This window comes from Mustelus asterias, chromosome 2 (genome assembly GCF_964213995.1).
Source record: "Mustelus asterias chromosome 2, sMusAst1.hap1.1, whole genome shotgun sequence".
Taxonomy (NCBI): domain Eukaryota; kingdom Metazoa; phylum Chordata; class Chondrichthyes; order Carcharhiniformes; family Triakidae; genus Mustelus; species Mustelus asterias.
This window is the reverse complement of record NC_135802.1, coordinates 102,000,943-102,024,310: the sequence shown is the minus strand read 5'-3', so window position 1 is coordinate 102,024,310 and position 23,368 is coordinate 102,000,943. Positions and strand designations below refer to the sequence as shown.

Below are 23,368 nucleotides of genomic sequence, written 5' to 3'. Positions count from 1 at the left end.
GAGACCTGGGGGGGAATAGAAAAATATGAATAGAGGATGGATGGAGAAAAGTGGGGCTTGGATGGTTTGAAGTGAAGGGAAAGGTTGGAAGCTGGGTTAGTATAAAAGTTTGGGAGTGGAAGGCTGGTGAGAGTAAGATTGAAATTTTGGGTGGGTAGAGGAGGGAAGGCAAAAGGCTGAGGCCAAAGACAACAATCCTACATTGGAGATATTGATGCTCATTGATGAGTCTGACCTGTGGAGGAAACCAGGAAGACTGAAAAGAAAAAGGACTGTGATTGTTGCTGGAATTTGCAATCAGGAAGATGGGGAGCTGAAAAAATTGAGATTCTTTGCTAGAAGTTGGCTTCAGAATAGTCAGACTTAGTTTGGAACTGAAGCTCACTTGAACCATTGACTCCAAACCAGCACTAATTAGACCAATCCAGCCTATCCCATTGGCCTGTTCTATCTCCATAGCCCTGTGCTCAAGAATACAACACAAGAAATAAAAGCAGGAGTAGGCCACTAGGCTCTTCAAGCCTGCCCTGCCATTCAAAGCAATCATAGCTGATCTATGCCGGCCTCAACTCTTTTCTGTGCCATTTTCCCATTGCCCTCTGTTCGTTGTTCTGTCAAATATTTATCCACCTCCACTTTGAATACTTCAAATGATCCAGTCTCCACCACCCTTTGGGGCAGATAATTCCAGACATCCACCACCCTCTGAGAAGAAATTTCTACATACCTCCGTTTTAATTGACCAGCCCTTTATCTTGTAGCTATGTCCCCTTGTTCGAGACTAATCAAAACATCTCGTGTCTACCCTGTCAAGCCGCCTCGGGATCGTGCATGTTTGAATAAGGCCATCTCTTGCTCTTCTAAACCGTAAGGAATATAGACTCAGACTATTTGGTCTCCCTAGGTAGACAGCCCTCTCATTGCAGGAATTAACCTGGTGAATCTCCTTTGGACTGCCTTCAATGTTACTACATCCTTTTTGATGTAAGGACCAAAACTGTACACACTGTTCCAGGTGAGGCCTCACCAACACCCTGTACAATTGCAACAAAACCTCCCTGTTTTTAAACTCCCAACCCCTTTGCAATAAAGGCCATAATGCCATTTGCCTTGATAACTACTTGTTGGACCTGCTTGCTGACTTTTTGTGATTCATGCACTAGAACACACACATCCCTCTGTACTTCATTCACCTGCAGTCTCTCTCCATTTAGATAATCTACCTTTTTGATTCTCCTACTGAAGTGCTTGACCTCACACTTGCCACATTAAACTCCATTTGCCAGGTTTTCATCCAGTCACCCAATTTATCTATATCCAGAATAATAGTATCCTCGTCACAACATGCCCTTCCGCCTATCCTTGTATCATTGGCAAATTTGGAAATCTTACATTCTATTCCTTTTTCCAAGTCATTAATGGAAATAGTGAATAGTTGTAGGCCAGGAACTGATCCTTGTGGTTACTCCACTAGTTACATCTTTCCACTCTGACCCATTTATTCCAACTCTCTCTTTTCTGTGTGCCAGCCAGTTTTCAATCCATGCTAACATACTTCCTCCAATTACATGGGTTTTTACTTGATACACTAGCCTTTTATGTGGCACCTTGTCAAATCAGTTTTGGAACTCTAAATGCACTACATCTGCAGGTTCCCCTCTATCTACTTTCCTTGTTACATCCTCAAAGAATTCGAGCAAATTCGTCAAACATTATTTACCTTTCATAAAACCATGTTGACTTGTTTTGATTGCATTCAGCTTTTTAAATGATTAGCTATTTTCTCTTTGATTAATACTCAATAGTCAATACTCCTTTGTCTTGCCAATAAAAGATGTTAAACTAACTGGCCTATAGTTCTCCGTCTTCTGCCTTTCTCCCTTTTTGAACAAGGGAGTCACATTGGCTGTTTTCCAATCTTCTGGTATCCTGGAATTTAGTGAGTTACAAAAGCTTTTAACCAATGGGTCCATTATCTCTGCAGCCACTTCCATTAAAACCCTAGTGTGCAGTTCATTGGGTCCAGGTGACTTGCCCGCTTTCAGACCCTTGAGTTTTTCGAATACTTTATCCTTTAGTTCTACCATGTTATTTGAAATCAGCCAATCTGATGTTTTAGGGACATTTGCAATGTCTTCCATGGTGAAGACTGCTGCAAAAATTTTATTTCGCATATTCACCATTTCTTTGTTTGCTGTTATAAATTCACCAGTCTCATTCAGTAGAGGTCCCACATTCACCTTAGCCACTCGCTTCCTGTTTGTATATCCATAGAAACTCTTACTGTTTGTTTGTTATGCTGATTGCAAGTTTTCTCAAAATTCATTTTCTCCCTTATGAGCTTTTTAGACTTTGTTGCTGGATTCTAAAAACTTCCCAGTTCTTTGGTAGACCACCATCCCTTGCCAATTTGTATATCCTGCTTTTCAATTTAACATTATCCTTGACTTCCTTTGTTAACCATGGATTTTCTCTCTTTCTTGTGGAAGTCCTCTCTTTGATTGGGATAAACTTCTGCTGAGCATTTTGGTTCAGCTGTTTGATGAGCTGCCACTGAATATGGGACCTCTACTGAAAAGCAATTCCTGATGCACTCCACAAATTCTATCCAGTCAATATGCAGATTAAAATCTCCCATAATAATTGCAGTTCCCTTCAAACATGCCCTTGATATTTCCCCATTTGTGCTCTGACTTCTTGAGAGATACAGTAAGAAGTTTAACAACACCAGGTTAAAGTCCAACAGGTTTATTTGGTAGCAAAAGCCACACAAGCTTTCGAGGCTCTGAGCCCCTTCTTCAGGTGAGTGGGAATTCTGTTCACAAACAGAACTTATAAGACACAGACTCAATTTACATGAATAATGGTTGGAATGCGAATACTTACAACTAATCCAGTCTTTAAGAAACAAAACAATGGGAGTGGAGAGAGCATCAAGACAGGCTAAAAAGATGTGTATTGTCTCCAGACAAGACAGCCAGTGAAACTCTGCAGGTCCACGCAACTGTGGGAGTTACAAATAGTGTGACATAAATTCTGATTCTAGGATCGCATGATAAAGACTCAGGAGGAAAAAAGCAGAAATATTTATGTGAAATAGTGTGACATAAACCCAATATCCCGGTTGAGGCCGTCCTTGTGTGTGCGGAACCTGGCTATCAGTTTCTGCTCCGCGACTCTGCGCTGTCGTGTGTCGCGAAGGCCGCCTTGGAGAACGCTTACCCGAATATCAGAGGCCGAATGCCCGTGACCGCTGAAGTGCTCCCCAACAGGAAGAGAACAGTCTTGCCTGGTGATTGTCGAGCGGTGTTCATTCATCCGTTGTCGCAGCGTCTGCATAGTTTCCCCAATGTACCATGCCTCGGGACATCCTTTCTTGCAGCGTATCAGGTAGACAACGTTGGCCGAGTTGCAAGAGTATGTACCGTGTACCTGGTGGATGGTGTTCTCACGTGAGATGATGGCATCTGTGTCGATGATCCGGCACGTCTTGCAGAGGTTGCTGTGGCAGGGTTGTGTGGTGTCTTGGTCACTGTTCTCCTGAAGGCTGGGTAGTTTGCTGCGGACAAATTGCTGAGGTGCAAATTTGAGAGATCACATTCTGAGGGCCCACCTTTATCTTCCTTCCCCTGCTATTCATAATTTCAACTCAAACTGATTCTACATCACTACGCACTGCCTTTATATCACAATTGAGCACTGCTCTGGAAGCTTCCTTGATGAACAATGCTACCCCACCTCTTTTCCCCTTTGGCCTGTTCTTTTGGAGCATTGTATACCCTGGAATGTTGAGTGGCCAGTCCTGGTCACCAAGTTTCTGTAATAGCCAATACATCATACTCGTATGTTGCAATCTGTGCTATCAACTCGGCTATCTTGTTGCAAATACTTTGTGCATTCAGATGGAGAACATTTAGTTTGATTTTTGATTTAAAAAAAAATAATTGTTTTAAACTCTGGATTTGCTCTGTGTGGCATATTTTAGTTTGTTTCCTGCCCTTGCCTGCCACACTCTGATAGCCAAGTTTCCCCCTCACTATTCTGTGCCACTGCTCCCACATATAGCCCTGATTCTTTTTTAAACCTTCCGTTCTTGGGACCCTCCCCCTCTTAGTTAGAGCTCTTGTATGACTCCTTGGTATAATATAATGCTCATTTGATCTGTCCCTACCTGTAGTTTTCTGTTGACACTCAGACTAATCACCTGCACTCCTACCTTTAACTTTGACTTCCTAGTTTACCAAGCAACTGAACCCTCGCTCTTTAGTTTAAAGCTTTCTCCACTTCCCTAGTTACATAGTCCGCAGGAACTTGAACCATGGTAGGCCATCTCAACAGTACAGCCTCACTTTCCCCATGTTGTCTAATGATTCAAAGCTTTCTTGTATCTGTCGTAACTCATTGCTAATGTAAGCATGACTTAAAAGTTAACTTCAGCTTTTATTTTCCTATTTATAATCTGCTCTTGGTTAACTTTTCTACTTCTGCAATGTGTTCACCCAAGACTATTAAACTCTTTTTTTATTTGTTGGAAAATAACTGATAATTGTACACCAGCCTTTGCATCAACCATATGTTTTTGCTGCTAAGATAGCAGAATGGTTTGAAATAGCTTGCTAAAATGAAAGACAGATTATGTTGGAGTTGGAAGACTTTATAACTGATCACAACGCAGCCATTAAAATCATCATCCGGAGTTATAATTATTTCAGCTTCAGCAGTGACAAAAATTCTCTTGCGCTTACTCTATTTTAAAATCTTATTTTTTCAGTTTCACGAAACTAGGATTGTGTGAAGGTGAACATAAAAAAAAATGCATGACTAAAACATTGTAATACATTTAGAATGGAATTTGCAGTTACTAGTGATCTTGACACAATGCCATTTATGTGAGATTTAGACATTGCTCAAATCTTTGTTTCAGCTTTGTTTTAGCATTATGACCATTCTGTGATGCTCTTTAAAAGTTTTTTTTCTATCTAACTGACTGAAATTAAGCAATCTTAATTCTCCACGAACACAAAAAATCTTTGCATAGCACGACGTTGTTTCTGAACCTGTTTCCTGCTCTGACATAAAAGTCAAAATTGAAAATTCCAAGTTGCTATTCACTCAAAATGTCATCAACTCAGTTTTGTTTGCATCCATTAATAAATACTTCCTGACAATATAAAGCGAGCTGGCTAATGTAGGAGAATCATTCCATAAGACCAGAAGATATAGGAGCAGAATTAGGGCATTCAGCCCATTGAGTTCGCTCCGATTCCAAACCAAATCTTGAATGAAACTGCTAGTAGGTAGAATTGATACTGCAGAACTGTGGGTAGGAAGGCCTTCAAACTGAAACGCTTGAGCTGAAGGATCCCCAGTTGGTTAGACTCTTGACTCTTGAACTATTCTCTTTTTTTTCTTCCCCACTGTCTCTTGTCCTTGCACTTATTCATAATGTGCAGAGAAAGGATTTAGATTTACTCTTGTTTATTCTTTAGGCATGCTGTCAAACTAAACAGTAATTTCTGATGCATGTAATTCAAGAAATCCATAAACTACCATTTTATTAGCAACAGAATTACCGTAAAATATAAGTGAAGGTATAACAGTTGGGTGTTTTTAGGATTAAACCGTACATGCATGTATAAAGAATGGGGAAAATATGCAGCTTTTATGTTCCTTTTTGATGTTCTGAAGTCGTGGTGTAAAACCTTGAAGATGTTAGTATAACTTCAACTGAATACTGTCCTGCTGCACTATCTTGCAATGTAGTGGGCTGACTGCTGTCTTAAGTGAAGTTGGTAACAAGTGGCTTCTGATAAAACAGGCTGTGCTCAATGTTCCTGAGGGTAAAGATCTGCTTGTTTCATGATCATTCAACCTGAAAATCTCCCTCTTCTTCATGAACTGTTCTGTCTACTTCTGTTTTCAATCTGTTGAGGAGCACTATGCTGAGGACCTTGGCAAGTAGTGTTATACCCTTCCAGTTGTTAAAGGTTCCCCTCCTTTGGCAGCTTGATGATTACTCCACACTTGCAGTCATCAAAGACATCCTCTGCAGTCCAGACTTTGTTGAACACTGCTGTAATCGTGTTCTTTCAATGTTTCAACAGCTCTGCTGGTATCTCATCAATCTTGGGCACCCTGTTTTTTAAGGTTTTTGATGATTCCTTGGACCTTGAAATGTGGAAATTTCTTCCAGGGTAACATCCAGCTGCTTAGGTGTGATGTTGTCATTGAACTGTAATGTAGAATTGGGGTTGGGCTGGTTCAAGATCTCTGGAAAGTGCTCCACCTACCCTCCCTTTTTCCTGTTCTGTCAGTATTGTGCTGTCCTTGCCCTTGATTGGTACTGTGGTGTTGTTTCTTGCACTAGTCAACTCCCTTACAATACTGTACAGCATCTTGCATTAATTCTGATTTGCTGCTGCTTGTGCCTCCCTGCCTTTTAATCTTATACATCCCTGTTTGTCTCTCCCACAGCTTTTCATGGCCTTCTCCAGTCTTCTCTTCATTATCTTCTCATCTTTTTGCAGTGTCCTTTTCTTGCTCCCTTGTGACCTTTGCAAACTTCCTTTCATCAGATGACTTCCATGTTGAGTCAGTAATCCATACTTCTTTGGTTGTTCTTTTCTAGTTGATGCTGACTTCTGCACTCCCCTTAATCCCTCTTGAATATTTCCCACTATTCCTCAATGTTGCTTGACCCCGAGTCGTATTTCAGATCTGTTGGAGAGGGCCGTCTAAAACTGGCTAACGGTTTCTCCATTGCAAATTACCATTGTGACTTTGTGGTTGTTGCCACCATCAGCTTCAGGTGGATCTTGCCTCTAATGCAAGATGGTGATCCTATCCTACACCAGCATTTTGATAAGTTCAGATATCTTGTAGAATTATCTTCCATCTATTGCTGTGATTTGCTTATATAGTCAGTCAACTTCAGGGTGTTACTGTGGGGGTCTCTTTGTGGATGTTCTTTTTGTTAAAAGTATTCTCAATACTGAGCCTACTGCTGTTGCAGAAGACAAGCAGATGTTTGCTGCGCCCATTGAGCATGCTTGCTATCCCATGGTGTCGCTTTGTACTGCTCAGTCCTCACCAGTTGCCATTTAGCTTATCATTGAGGTCATCAATCAATAACTTCATGTCATAGCCTCCTCCTGTGTCTGCCTCTGTGGATACATAAACTTGCTTGTCAGTGACTTTAGCATGCCTTGTGTGGCATCTGGTGGTGGTGATGATGCAACGATTTACTTGCTTCCACCCAACAAATGTCTGTGCTGAGCATTGTTGAGTATGAGACCAACTCCATGTACTGTAGTGGTGTTCTTGCTTGGAGTATTGGACCATTGTATTCTCGTTGCTGATTTGTCCTTGATCTGTCCATTATATCTCACTGATGCCTAAGAGGTCAAGTCGATGTGTTCTTACCTCACAGCACATGGGGCTTCTTCCCACATTGGAGCATTCAGCCTTTACAAGTGCTGATCCTGATGATGATTTTGACATTAATGATTGGGCTTATCAGAAAATGGACTGCCTATCGGCTTTCATCCAGTTCTATCATGTGCAAACCCTCAGATGTGCCATCCTGTCTTTACTGGGGTTTACTGGCATGATAACAACTGTAGCAATGATGGATTTTGCAGAGTGACAGCCTAGCCCCATATCTAAGCCTTCTCCTTTTTCAAACAGGTTTGGGCCGGCTATGGTAGAATTTTGAATACCGCTGATCAAATTCCCCTTAAACTGAGGAGGATGGCGGCCTGGTGGCACAGTAGGCAGACTGTTGCCTCACAGCGCCAGGGACCTGGGTTTGATTCCCAGCTTGGGTCACTGCGGAGTCTGCACATTCTCCCCATGTCTGTGTGGGTTTCCTCCGGGTGCTCCGGTTTCCTCCCGCAGTCAGAAAGACGTGCTGGTTAGATGCATTGGCATGCTAAATTCTCCCTTGGTGTACCTGAACAAGCGCCAGAATGTGGCGGCAAGGGGATTTTTATAGTAACTTCATTGCAATGTTAGTGTAAGCCTACTTGTGACACTAATAAATAAACTTAAACTTGGGAGAATTCCAGTTTTTTCAGTCTCTGCACATAGCTGCAGTCCCCCATCCTAGGTAGCATTCTAGGAATCTCTACTGCACCCTCTTCAAAGTCTTGACATCTAACAATTGAGAGGGTACAGAGGTGGTTCACCAGGATGTTGCCTGAGAGGGAGCATTTGAGCTTTAAGGAGAGACCTAGATAGGCTTGGATTGTTTTCTTTAGAACAGAGAAAGCTGAGTGGTGACATGCTTCAGGGGTATGGACAGGGTGAGTAGGGGGCAGCTGTTCTCCTTGGTTGATGGATCAATCAAGAGGGGGGATGGTTTTAGGATAAATGGCAGGAGATTCGGAAGGGATTTGAGAAAAAAAAATTTCACTCACGGTGGTGGGAATCTAGAATACACTGCCTGGGAAACCTTTTAAAAAAATATGTGGGGTTGCACAAAAAATAATGGGCTTGAACGCTAGAAGAAAACAAAAAAAAAGGACATCCTGGAACAGCTAATTTTTTAAGGCCTTGTTGTCCTTCCTGCACCCCTTTTTAAGATCATGCAATCAATCAATTCATATTGAAATATCATAGCATTTAAGGATATCGGACAAGTGCAGGAAAATGGGATTAACACTCCTTTCGTAGCTATTGTTGGTGCAGACTCGATGGGCCGAAGAGCTTTTTCTGCGCTGTATGCCTCTGTGACTCTACCTTACTTTAAATTTATTTATTAGTGTCACAAGTAGGCTTACACTGCAATGAAGTTACTGTGAAAATCCCCTAGTCGTCACACTCCAGTGGCTGTTCGGGTACACGGAGGGAGAATTTAGCATGGCCAATGCATCTAACCAGCACATCTTTGTGACTGGGAGGAAACTGGAGCACCCGGAGAGAACATGCAGACTCCACAGACAGTGACGCAAGCCAAGAATTGAATCCGGTCCCTGGTGCTGTGAGGCAGCAGTGCTAACCACAGTGCCACCGTGCCACCCCAACTTAGCGCTTTGTCCAGAACTGGACACAGTACTTTCTGGTTGAGGCATAGCCTTGTAACGATTTGGAGTAACTTCATTGCTTTTGCCCTCTGTATTTATAAAACCAAGAATTCGTATACTTTTTCTAGCAGCTTTCTCAGCTGGTGCTGCCACCTTTGAAGATTTGTGTACAGGTATCTCAAATGTCTCAATTCCTGCATTAGTGTTCCTCTTGGGCTGCAAGGATGCATGACTGTGCAGCAACCTAAAAGATAACTGTTCTGTGATAAATAACGCATATGTGGGGTTACACAAAAAATAATGGGCTTGAACGCTAGAAGAAAACAAAAAAAAAGGACAACCTGGTACAGCTAATTTTTTTAAGGCCTTGTTGTCCTTCCTGCACCCCTTTTTAAGATCATGCAATCAATTCATATTGGCTTTTTATGTTTTTCCAAATTGTATTGGTTCATACTCCTTTTCACTAAATTACATCAGCCATATGTGCCTGTTATGATCTTGATTATTGATGCCTAATAAATATTTTTAGCTCCTCTTCACAGTTGAAAGTGACTGTCTGCTCCCCCACCCCACTCCCCTTATGTATGCATAAAGTTCTCTCTCTAGCAGTATGCTAGAGATCTGCCGTGTCAATTCAAAACAATCAGAACTGGTGTGACATTAGCAACTAACCTGTTGTGATCAAATTAATCAACACTTCAGTACTGCAATGAAAACAAAATGCTGGAAATACCCAGCAGGTCTAACCCCATCTTTGGAGAGAGAAAGAGTTAATTTTCAAGCCTGGGACTTAGTCTGATTGTCCTTCTGAGGCATCAGGCATATAAAAATTCAGTGCCAGTTGGGTATTGCAGTATTTTCCATTAATGTTAGATTTTTGCATAACTGACTTCTCTGGGTTGTAATTCAACAATGAGGTTTAAGTATTTGCTTATGGGAACTTAGTCATTCTCTGGCTGGACTCCAGTAAAGCTGGTGATGAAGATGATTTTTTTCCCTTGTCTTTTAATAGACCTACAGAAGTTTGACCTGAATCTACACTTTTATCTCCTTTCCAGAAAAACTGCTTTCACATTTACATAGCTTCCACGATGGTGTTGTGAATTCTTCCTAAAATATAATTCCATTTCTGGATGAAATATTCAATAGTGATACCGAAAATGAATTTTGAGATTGCTTTAAGATTCTGTTTTCATATTAGTTCTGTTAGATACTGCACTGGCTGTAGCTTTTACTGATTTTTTAAAAATTCATTCATTGGACATGGGTGTTGCTGGCTGGCCAGCACTTACTGCCCATCTCTGGTTGCTCTTGAACTGAGTGGCTTGCTACAGTTCAAAAGGCAGTTGAGAGTCAAACACATTGCTGTGGCTCTGGAGTTACATGTAGGCCAGACCAGGTAAGGATGGCAGATTTCCTTCCCGAAAGGACATTAGTGAACTAGATGGGTTTTTCCATTTGACAATGGTTTCATGGTCATCGGTAGATTCTTAATTCCAGATATTTTTTATTGAATTCAAATTTGAACCTGTGTCCCCAGAACTTTAGCTGAGTTTCTGGATTAATAGTCTAGCAATACCACCACGAGATCATCGCCTCCCCTGCTGTAATTGTACATAGTTCATATGTTTTTTTTCAATTGTTCATAATGAAGCCTGGTAATTTGTCAAGCCTTGTTTGTGTTATCAGCCAAAATTCCTTGCAAACTAAATATTTCTTTAGCATTTCATCTGTTGGGTTTTATTTTTTGAATTTAGGCTGGAAGAAATGAGTAACCAAAATAGTTCTAACTTTTGTTGGAGTTGGTAGGGTATAAATATATAGGATAAAGGGGATGGGAAACAACATAAAATTCACTATGGTGTGCTAAAGTGTCAGCAATGAATCATTAGATTTTGGGTTTGACTTTTGCTCCAAATATTTGAGCAAGTGATCGAGTCTACTTTAATACTGCATTTTTTTGGAAGTGTTTATTTTTCCAGATGAGGCATGGAAACTAAATTCAGTCTTTCTGAATAAGTGAGTGTATAAGATCCAGTGGCACTATTTAAAGAATAGTTCTTTTAGTGCCCCAGCCCACAAAAACCTCTCAACTGACACTACCAAAACGTATAATCTAGCCATTTATCATCTTGCTGTTGTGATCTCACAGTGTGCAATTTGACCATTATTATTATTATACTTATTAATAATGGTGACTGCATATCAAAAATGTAATACTTCAAAACTATTTAATTGGTTATGGGGTGTTATAATATATCATGAGATTAAATTGTCTATACCAAATTGTGTACATTCTTTCCATATTCACATTTCAGAATTGCTTTCACAGTATAATGTACCATGAAAGCAACCGCACCAAAAAAAATGCCTTTTGGCCTTGTCTAAATGACGCTAGCAGGGTTACTTTTGAAGATGGATCAGTCCCTGGAGACATTTTGATAAATATATAGTGTGAGAGATTTGCTAAATCCAGAAGAAATAGAAGTCTTCCTGGGCTGACTGTCATGGTTTTTCATTACACTGGCTCTGATTTCTACCAAACTATCCTACATTTTGTTTATTGCATATGCAATTTTTTTTTTGTTACTTAGACTGTCTTGTTCATTCAGTGCCCTGTTTCTTTTTTATCAAATATAGTGGTTACTTTTCATGCTTCTTGAGCACCACCAAGTGGCTGAATACCAAGTGGCTTATGTCCTGCACACCTAATTCTCCCATAAAATACCAAAAAGTAATTATAGATAAAGAAGGCTTGTTCGTCGGTCCATGTTTGTTTGTTCACTCATCCAGAAAATATGCTTCCAGGGAGACGATTTCAATCATTGATCACATTGTGTGGAGTTGTAAATCCTTCCTAAACTTATCTCTTACCAGCTTAAACCCTTTCCCTTGTCCGACAAATAACATTCCGGCATTTTCCTATTCCTTTAGCTATTACAAATCAATAAGATCACATCTCTGGCTCATAGAACATACAAATTAGCAGGCTCAGGCCACTCGCTCTCTCTATTCTGCTCTGCCATTCATAGTATCATAGGATCCCTACAATGCAGATGGAGGCCATTCGGCCTATCGAGCCTACACCGATGCTAATCCCCTGACACTAAAGGTCAATTTAGCATGGCCAATCAACCTAACCCGCACATCTTTGGAGTGTGGAAGGAAACTGGAGCACATGGAGGAAACCCATGGGGACAATGTGTAAACCCAAGTCCAGAATTGAAACCGGGTCCCTGGTGCTGTGAGGCAACAGTGCTAACCACTGTGCCACCCCTAATTAAAAAAAATCATGACTGATCTAATTGTAACCTTGCTCCACATTCTCACCTACCCCTGATAACCTCTCACCTCCTTGCTTATCAAAAAACTATCTATCTCTGCATTAAAAAATTAAAAAATTCTATTTCCACTGGCTCTTGAGGAAAAGAGTTCCAAAATCTCATGGCCTGCTGAGAGAAAAAAATTCTCCCCATCTCTGACTTAAATTGGCGACCCCTTATTTTTAAAAAGTGACTCCCTAGTTCTAGATTCTCTCTCAAGAGGAAACACCCTTTCACATTCACCTTGTCAAATATGTTTCAATCAAATCGTCTCTTATTCTTAACTGCAGCAGATACAAGCTTAGCCTGGCCAGCCTTTCCTCAAGACAACCCTCCCATTCCAGGTATTAGTCTAGTAAATGCATTTATATCCTCCCTTAAATCAGGTGACCAGTAGGGGAGGCGGTGGCATCGTGGTATTGTTCCTCGACTCGTGAAGATCTGGAATTGCCCTTCTGTACTTCCGTTGTTGCTTATCCTAGCATGCGCAGAGTATATTCTGCAATGACTTCCCTTCTAGAATCTGCAACATTATCTTAAGTCATCCAAAGATTTTTTTCTTGAAATTCTCCAAGCCCTCGTCTACAAGCTACCCCTTGACAATATCATCTGCAGGTGCTCTGCTACCATATCTACACAAATAGCACCAATCACCTGTTTGAATCCTTTAGCCCCTCTTATCAGAGTTTTTGTCTTTAATGAACTGTAATTACCTCTATCTAAATATTGTGAAGACTGAAGTAACCATCTTCAGACACTGCCACAAACTCTGTTCTTTTGGCAACCTTGAATCTTGTGAGATGATAGATTGCACTTGCTGATCAAATCTGAGTTGAACATTGCCTCATGTGGCTTGGGAGTCCTGTTCTGACAGTTTGTGTCGCACTTGCTGCAGATGATGACACTGGGATGAGAAGGTGAGGATTCACTGGTCTCTGTTTTCTTTAGCTTCTCCTCTTGGCCAGGGGAGTTTTTCATTTATCCTCATCTGTCCCATTGCTGTTGCAAGCAGTCAGCCTCCAGAGATCACAGTTGCTACTGACTGTTTTCCAGTTGTCTTAGTCAATGTCTGCTGCTTTCGTTTCCCACTCTCAGGTGCCCTTCTAGTGGAGGTATGGATGTTGAGCAAGTGAACCCAGTAACCACTTCACAGTACTGAAGGTCTCTGGGTATAAAGCTGTCATTCGTCTGACGAGTGTGGCTCAGCCAATGCAGTTAGCATAGTAATAATGTATGCAGATAGAATTGGCATGCTCCAGCATTCAGGTTGGTGATCTTGTTCTGCCAAGAGAAGATATATTTGAGACATCAAAGATAGAAACTGTTCCATTTTCTTCTCCTGCCCAGCACATATCGCCCAGGTCTCACTGTAGAGGAGTACACTGAAGACGCAGACTTGGTAGACTTGCAGTTTGGTGTTGTTGGCCAGGTTGCTGCTGTTCTACAATATCTATCTAAGCTTTGTAAGAAGTCTCACAACACCAGGTTAAAGCCCAACAGGTTTATTTGGTAGCACAAGCCACTAGCTTTCGGAGCGCTGCTCCTTCATCAGGTGAGTGATGGAAGGAGTGGAATTCACCTGATGAAGGAGCAGCGCTCCGAATGCTAGTGGCTTGTGCTACCAAATAAACTTGTTGGACTTTAACCTGGTGTTGTGAGACTTCATACTGTGTTTACCCCAGTCCAACGCCGGCATCTCCACATCATATCTAAGCTTTCACATAATGATTGCAGCTTTTGCAATGCGAGCATTCACTTCAGCATCAAGTGACAAATTGGTAATTGTCGAGCTTAGATATATGAAGCTGTCAACAACCTCAAGCGTCATGTCGTCAATGCTGATTGGTGGTATGGCAATGCTCTGGACCATGACATTAGTCTTCCTGATGCTCAAACCAAACTCTTCAAGTGTGACAAGAATTTGTCAATTTTCCGCTGAAGGTAAACTCTGTACACTTGTCACAACTCCAATTTCTGATCGTGAGGATGTGATTTGAAGCTCACCTTGGGATCAAACAGAACACCAAGTGTTTGAACAGTCTGCTTCAACCTAAGGCAAAGACCACTTACTTCCACCTTTTAATATTGCTCTATCTGCCATTGTACCACTGCTGAACTGAATGGCCTTCTGTTTTTCACACTCCCATAAAATCATTTAAACCATTCCGCCTGTATTCTGTCCTGCACCAAGATTAGTTAGCCCTTCCCCACAGTTCTGGCCTCCAAATTTAATTCTCATCTTTTCCTTGTGCTTAAATCTCTTCATGACTATTCAATCCTCTCCCACTACAGCTCTACAACTCTTCAGAACCCCTCCAGCAACTCTTGCTCTTTGCAAATCCCCTATTTCATTCACTCTACTATTGGTGACTATACATTTATGTTCTGGAGCTTCTGTAACTGGTCTATCTCTAACTCTCCTTACAATTTTCATTACAATCCACTTTGACAAAACTTTTAGGTAGATGTGTATGATTTCTTTTTCAGAAGTTATTCAATAAGGTGCTCTTGAGGGCCATGTTTGAAAGGTTCAGACATTTTCTCTAGTACAGTATGCAACAGCATGAATATAAAATTGGTTAAAGCCAGGAGTTGGAATAAATAAGTGTAACTTAGACTATAGAATGGTAGCAAATGGTGCACTTCAGGAGCCAATGCAAGATCTACTTTTGCCATCTGCATTTAGATGAATATGGGTGTAGGTTTAGGGAGTACAATCTCAATGTGCAAACAATACCCAAGTAGTAGGCTTGGCAGACAGTGTGATAAGTTATAAAATACATTAAAGGTATAAGTTAGAAGAACGGCCAAACAAAGTTTGGCTTAATCCTAATTCAGAGGTGCATTCTTAGCAAATACCCTGCAGCTGTTACCTCAGTATTGTAGCCGCTCAAAAGTTTCACTTATGTCCTGGAGGTGAAAATTTGTACAATCGTCTAATTTAAGATGACCAGTAACCATAGCTGTGTTAGCCACAAATCGGGAAAAATGCCAGCCAATAGTTCCTAATGTGCAAATAGATTTGTAGTACTAGCTAATATTCTAAAAGTTTGGTTAGCCATAACTTTAAATAGTGGCCTTCACCAGAATAATGTGCTTAAAATACAAGTGATGATGGAACTCGCCAATCTCCTCATGTTTGCAACTATGAATCGGCATAAAATGGGCTGGTTACAGGAGTTTCTAGATCTAGGTTTCTGAGGCATCGCTGCTGTTGAAGTTTTTGAGAGATATTTAAAGATGCTAAATTGAATGATCATTCCATGTCTTTTCCCTAATTTCAAATTATGCTGTAAACAAAAATACTATGCACCCTGTTTGCCGTAATGACCAAAATATTTCAGTTAAAAATGGAGCAGTTAAGTTCAGTTTTAAAAAGTGATTAAAACTGTACAACAGTGCATTTCATCCTTTTTATCCCACTGACTATCTAGATCAATATTATCTGAAAAGATAATGGCCTAGATTTTGCAGTGGTATTGACAACTAAACTGTTGACATTCACCTTTATTACAACTCTGAAACTGCCAGCAAGTTCTGGAGTTTGCACACGTGCAGTTGCATGTGGAAATCCAGAAATAGCTGTCAGTGACTCTGCACCAATTCATAGGGTGCGCTGATAACTTGATTAGGAATCACTCAATTGACGTGAATTCCATTTTTCATTAGTTTCATTTTAAAACTAATTAAAAATTACAGCTTGTTGAATGTAGCGTAACTGTGTTTTAAATGGTGTACTCACCATTTAGTTCTGTATTACTGCTGAGAAATCTCTGGCCCTGAAAAACTAATTTTATATTTGTGAAATGATAAATGCCATATTTTTAAAGTTTGTTTGATATTTTAACTTCTAACTTAATCCTGTGTGTGTGCGATGTTTTTGTCCTTCATTTTGGCAGAGTGATGTAACCAATGCTTTTAACTTTCTGGTTTGCTGCCTGAGAATTCTTCAATATGCTTTGCTGCTTTTCCTGCTTGATTACTGTTCTTGGACTTTTGGAGAGCCCTGGACTTGGTATCAAATACAAATTAACATCAAGAAGGGGAAACCAATGCCACAAAGATCACTCGTCTTTGTTCAAGGCCAATGGCTTTGCTGTTGATCGTAAAATCCAGGCCAATAATGTCTGAGTCAAAACTTTCGAACTTGAATAAATCTGTTTTGATAAAGTTGCCTTGAAGACTTTTATTTTGATAGAACACTGCACTAAAGACTTGTTCCAGATCCTTATTTGGTATTCTATTCTGATGGAATTGAAAATATGTGTTGCAGTTGAAATCCCCTCTTCTGTGATCCAGCCTATGGCAGTTACTGGCTTAAGATTAAATACTCATGATGTACTGTGTTTGGCTGTTAGAAGGAACAGGTTACTGCAGTGCAGTTGATTAAACAAGGACATTGTGCATTGAGGCATTGTGCATATATTACTGGAAGGCGAATTGGCCATTGTTACCATATTATTTCTATATTGAAAGCAAGCATGGAGAATTGTGTTTCTGAGGAGAATCTTGCATCTGTATGTATTACAAAGTTTATCTTGCTTGTAACTAGTGAATATTTAGTTGTTGCTATATCCTTCAGACCTAGCATGAAGCCTTTCTCTTTGCTGTGGTGATATGTGTGCACTAACATTGTCCTGCAAAAGCTGGATTTTGTTTATAAACTTGCATTAAAATTGATTGCTAAAATGATCGCCTGCACCTCATACTTGTGCTATTTTCAGAAGGCTGAGTTGCATTGTAAATTAATCTTTTTTGTTTAGTGCGGTGTAAATTAATGTAGCATGCTGAAGAATTGTTGATTGTAAAATTGCACTGGATTACTAAGGACTCCAATTGACATCTTAGTATGTCGCCTTATGATGTCTACAAGATTTTGAGAGGCATGGACAGAGTGGATAGTCGGAAGCTTTTTCCCAGGGTGGAAGAGTCAGTAGGGGGCACAGGTTTAAGGTGTGAGGGGCAAGGTTTAAAGGAGATGTACGAGGCAGATTTTTTACAGAGTAGTGGACGCCTGGAACTCGTTGCCGGGCGAGATAGTGGAAGCGGATACGGTAGTGACTTTTAAGGGGCATCTTGACAAATACATGAATAGGATGGGAATAGAGGGATATGGTTCCCGGAAGGGTAGGGGGTTTTAGTTAAGTCGGGCAGCATGGTCGATGCAGGCTTGGAGGGCCGAAGGGCCTGTTCCTGTGTTGTAATTTTCTTTGTTCTTTGATGTAGATGCATTTTTTTCAACAATGGATATTGGTTTCAAAATGAGTTCCGAGTTGAAGGAAATTTTAGGGATTGGAAAATGCTCATATGTTTATTGATACAGAATCAGAATCATAATTTATGATCTTTTTCATTTGTGATCACGGCACAGAGCAACTTGCATAGGCAAATCTATGTATCCAATAATTCAAAATGTACTGCTTTGTGTCAGTTGTGACTCGGATATGTTGCACTCTCGGGTTGTGAATCAAGTCCTATTCTAGGATTTTAGCACAAAAATCGAGACTGACTCTCTAGTGCAGGTCTGTGGAAGTGCTGTATTGGTGGAGGTGCCATCTTTCAGATGAGATCTTAACTTTAGCACCGTCTGCCCCTCAGGTGGATGCAAACTATCTTGCAGCACAATTTCAAAGAAGAGCTATTACCAGTGTCCTGGTAATATATTTGTGTAATATATTTAAATGGTTGCATGATTGCTTTAAGAGTCAGTCCCACGAATTGATGGTTATGCCATTGGGGTGTCTTAACAACTTTAATTTCATTTTTACTCTGCACAGGCAACAGCTCCTAGAATAAATCTGTTGTTGTTATTTTGAATCTGCATGTGTAAAGCACATCCTCTTCTTTTTGTCTAAAACCCACAACCCTTTACTGAGAAATAAGTTGTAATGTTGTGTGTTAAGAACAGAAAATCAGATTATCTGGTCATTAGCTCATTACTGTTTGTTGGTCTTTACATGTTGGCATATGCATATTGTCTGTCGGATTTCCTATGTGACAAAAATGACTAAACTTAAAGGCATTTAATTAACTGTAAAGCACTTTAGGACGTTCTGTATCCATGAAAGGTTCTATATTAACACGTTCTTTTAACCTCGGAGATGAGTTTGCATGCTGAATTAATGGTTGCCCTTTTCCTTCTGGGTTTTAGAGTCATAGAGTCATAAAGCATGGAAACAGGCCCTTCAACCCAACCAGTCCATGCTGACCGACAATGGCCCCTCCTAACTAATCCCAATTTTGACTGTCAGCTCCATGCTATATCCTTGTTTTTTCTTTTGAAGGATGGAATAAAATACCATCTTACCAGACTTATTTTGTGGCTAATATATATTTCTGAAGATTGAGTAGGCATAAGTAAAATGAATATAGTAGAATAATTTTAGATTTATGCACTGTTTATTCTTTGACTTGAAAACAAAACTGTAGACTGAGATCTTTTAAATAATCTTGACAGTGTATCCTCAGATTTCTGTCTCACTGCATACGGTCTGTGCAAGTGCATGCAAACTGTCTAAAAATGATTAGCAGAGTCTCTGGTTTAAAAAAAAACCTTTGATGCCAAGAGTTAATTTTATGAGATGGATTGCCTTTCAGCCACGATGAATCATTGCAACTTCTGTTGCAGTGACAAACATTCCCTTTGATATAAAAAGTGCATCTTTGACTTCAACTAATAGTTACATTAAAACATTGTAATGCATTCAAAGCCCTTTCAACAGGTACAAAATAAAAATATTTGGTGTTTGTCTCATTTACATAGCTGTAAACTATTATTGTACAATTGAAAAATTAAAATTCAAGCCAGTGGCATTAAGATGAATGATTATAGCACTCAATCGCACTATAAGACGGTACAGGTTCAGTAGCAGAGTTTGAAAATTTTGCTTGAGTTTTTGGAGATATTTGCAGCTATACAGGCTGCTGAAGTACTAGGATAAAAATGGTATCTGGTTTGTTGTTCAAGCAGGTCCCACAGTGATCTTTATCAGGCACTGGAGTGTGGCGACTAAGGGATTTCACAGTAACTTCATTGCATTGTTAATGCGGGCTACTTGTGACACTAATAAAAACTTATCTTCTATTACTGTCCAAACTTCTGAACCCTTTCCCCTTTTGCTGGTGTGCTCCGTGGACTCCTCTTTGTAAACTTAAGCAGATTTCTTTCCAGACAGCTTCAGGAAAGACAGCTTTAACCCACCACCTAAATACATGATTCACTTGTGATTTGGGAAGTAAAATTGAATCATAAAAAATTCTTGCAGAACATGCTGAGAAGCAGAAGGCTGCAAACTAAGATGCTACAAAAGTTTAAATAAGCACAATATGACTATTGGAATTTTTTGAGCGACACCAACTGTGTCAAAAACAAATCAACAGGAAATAAGGTGTTGGGGTGTGGGAGGTGAGTTGATCACAGAAAAAGATACTTAGAGAAGACAATTGTTTTTGTAATGTCACACTAGCTCAATTAATACTTATACTGTACAAAAATTGGAGGGGCAATCCTGAAAAATGCACACCTTTACTTCCAAGATAAACATGGTGCTAAGTATCTGAAGTTACTATGCCCAGAAATTCAATGGTGCTGCACCCATCCATCTTTCAGATGCTAAATGAATGCTTGAGTATCCATAAAGGAGGTAGGGCAATCATTAATAGAAGTGCTAATGGAAATGCTATATTGCTGAAGGTAGTAAATGAGCTGCCAATGTTTGCATTTAGTCTAAAGGCTAAGGCTATGTTGATTAGCTTAGCTCTCAGTCCACAATCCATATTAGATTATTACTAAACATATGTGGGAGAAATCTTCAGAGACCGAAGGTAATTATCTGGGTATCTTCAGTAGGCAGTGAGTCAAAGCATGATGCAACTGTTGGCCATGAATGTAGAATAGACCGTCTCTTCCCTCAAGTATGGTCCCTCGCAACTGCTGCTTTCCTTTAGCTTCGATATCCAGATGTATCTGTGGAATGACTGATATCTAGTGTTTTTAGAAAATTCTTACATTCTTACATCGTTCATAGAGGTCAACAATTTCTGCTGGAGTGTCACAATTTGAAAATTCTGCAAAACTTGGAAATACACCACAACAGTAGGATAGGGGCTAAAGAAATGGAGATAAACTGTAAATTAAGCAGTACGATTTCAAGAGTGCATGAACAGAGACCTGGAGCTTACCACATACAGAAATTTTTGAAGGTGGCAGGAAAAGCTGAAGCAGAAAAATATAAATTCTACCTCTTTATTAAATAAGAGGCATAGAGTGGAAGTTATACTAAATCTTTTAAAATCATTGATTAGGACTCAGTTGGAGTACTGAGTCCAGTTCTCTCATTTCTTCATGACAATGCCCTTCCCTGATCTCTTCCAGGCCGACAACCTTTTTAGACTCTCTTGCACTCCTCCAATTCTAGCCTCTTGTGCATCCCCAATTATTACTCCACCATCGGTAGCTGTGGCTTCAACTGCTTAGACCCTAATCTATGAATTTTTTTTCCCTAACTTTTCCCACTTTTCCACTTATTTTAAGGTGCTCCTTAAAATCTACCTCTTTAACCAAATTTTTAGTCAAGTGCCCTTGTATCTCCCTAAGTGACTCAGGATCAAATTTTCATGGAATCATAGGATCATAATATCCTACAGTGCAGAAGGAGGCCATTCAGCCCATTGAGTCTGCACCGATCACCATCCCACCCAGGCCCTATCCCCATAACCTCATGCATTTAACCTAGCTAGTCCCCCTGACACTAAGGGGCAATTTAGCATGGCCAATCCACCTAATCCACACATCTTTGGACTGTGGGAGGAAACCGGAGCACCCAGAGGAAATCTACGCAGACATGGGGAGAATGTGCAAACTCCACACAGACAGTGACCCAAGCTGGAAATCTAACTCGGGTCCCTGGCGCTGTGAGGCAGCAGTGCTAACCACTGTGCCACCGTTTTGTTTGAGAACAGACCAGTGCAGTGCCTGGGAATGTTTTACTATGTTTAAGTGGGATATAAAATGCAAGTTGTTACCATGTATTTCTGCTGAGACCTTTCAAAAAGTAACTTGACTGCTTCGTATCTGACCTTTCTAGGCTGCATTCCTTCTTGGTACCAAGCTCCCTTAGGAACAAAAACAAAATTATTCAGGTTCTGCTTCAGCAGAAACTGTAACTGATGCACATCTTCCAGTACATTTACATAAAGTGATATCTAGTTAGCAGAAGTAAGAAATGCATTAATCTGTGATAGAGACTAACCACTTCTACAGCTTAATTTATTCTGCATGAATGTCGAATAAAAATGATGACCTCAAATGCTAATATATCTATCCTTAGCCCTTGCATTTCTCTCATTTAACATGCTGTCACTTGTTAAAATTCTCCTCTGAAATTGGATCAACTTTCACACGTAAACTGCTATATCTGACACATTTTATTTGTTCTTGGGATGTGAGCATCATGGGCAAGGCAAAATTTACTGCCTACCCTTAATTAGCCTTGAGAAGGTGGTGGTGAGTACCTGTTTGGTTGTGCCACCGTGCCGCCTATAGATGCAGTGATTAGCACTGCTGCCTCACAGTGCCAGGACCTGGGTTAGATTCCGGCCGTGGGTGACTTTGTGGAGTTTGCATGTTCTCCCTGTGTCTGCGTGGATTTCCTCCGGGTGCTCCGACTTCCTCCTACAGTCCAAAGATGTACAGGTCAGATGGATTGGCCAAGCTAAATTGCCCCTTAGTGTCAGTGAGATTACCAAGGTGTAAATATGTGGAGTTACAGGGATACAGCCTGGGTGCGATTGTTGTCGTGCAGGCCAAATAGCCTCCTTCTGCACTGTAGGGACTCTATGATTCTATGTGGTGTAGGTAATTCACAGTTCTGTTAGTAGGGGAGTTCCAGCATTTTAACCTAGCAGCAATGAAGGAATAGCAATGTAGTTCCAAGTCAGAGTGGTGTGAATTGGAAGGAATGTTGCAGGTTTGTAATGGTCCCATGCATCTATTGTCTTTATCCTTCTAGGTAGTAATGATCTAGGTATTGGAAAATGCTGTCAAAGGAGTTCTGTTGAGTAACTCCAGTGCAGCTTGTAGACGGTGCACACTACAGCCACTTTGTACTACTCTGGTGGCGGAGTGAGCAACTGTTGTTTCATTTGTTTGATGGGGTGCTGGTCACAGCACCAGGGACCCAGGTTCGATTCCCGGCTTGGGTCACTGTCAAAGTGGAGCTTGCGTTGCACGTTCTCTCCGTGTCTGCGTGGGTTTCCTCTTGGTGCTCCGGTTTCCTCCCATATTCTGAAAGACGTGCTGGTTAGGTGCATTGACCCGAACAGGCACCGGACTGTGATGACTAGGGGAATTTCACAGTCACTTCATTGCAGTGTTAATGTAAGCCTTACTTGTGACTAATAAAAAAAACTTTAACTTTACTTTGTCTCAAATGGTTCAGTTACTTCAGTGTTGTTGCCGTTGAATTCAGCTAGGCAAGTGGAGAGTATTCCATTGCACTTCTGACTTGTGCCTTGTAGATATTGGACAAACTTTGGAAGAGCAGGAAATGAGTTAGTCACTCCAGAATTTCCAGCCTCTGATCTGCTTGTATAATCACAATATTTATATGGCTGATTCAATTTCTGGTCAATGGTAATCCCCAGGTTGTTATTGATGGACAGTTTAGCAATGGTAATGCTGTTGGATGGCAAGGGGAGATGGTCAGATTTTCTTGTTGGAGGTGGTTATTGCCTAGAATTTAAATGGCAAGTAACATTTGTACCACCCATTATGCTGAATGTTGAACCCAAAGAGAAAATGCTGGAAAATCTCAGCAGGTCTGGCAGCATCTGTAAGGAGAGAAAAGAGCTGACGTTTCAAATCCAGATGACCCTTTGTCAAACCAGCTTTGACAAAGGGTCATCTGGACTCAACGTTAGCCTTTTTCTCTCCTTACGGATGCTGCCAAACCTCCTGAGATTTTCCAGCATTTTCTCTTTTGGTTTCAGATTCCAGCATCTGCAGTAATTTGCTTTTATTAA

At 40.5% G+C, this 23,368-nt stretch overlaps 1 protein-coding gene across 5 annotated transcripts in view; it reads left to right on the top strand.

Annotated features, from left to right (window-relative positions):
* Positions 1–23,368, top strand: part of LOC144510123 (sodium bicarbonate cotransporter 3-like) — a 172,477-nt gene that overhangs the window by 22,968 nt on the left and 126,141 nt on the right. Inside the window, exon 1 of one of the 5 annotated variants that reach the window (XM_078239478.1) lies at positions 16,728–16,863. The exons of the other annotated variants lie outside the window; for them this stretch is intronic. Within the exon in view, the coding sequence (XP_078095604.1) occupies positions 16,828–16,863 (36 nt within the window). The 5' untranslated portion in view covers positions 16,728–16,827. Of the gene's footprint in view, positions 1–16,727; positions 16,864–23,368 lie in introns of those variants that run through there. 5 annotated transcript variants of the gene reach the window in all.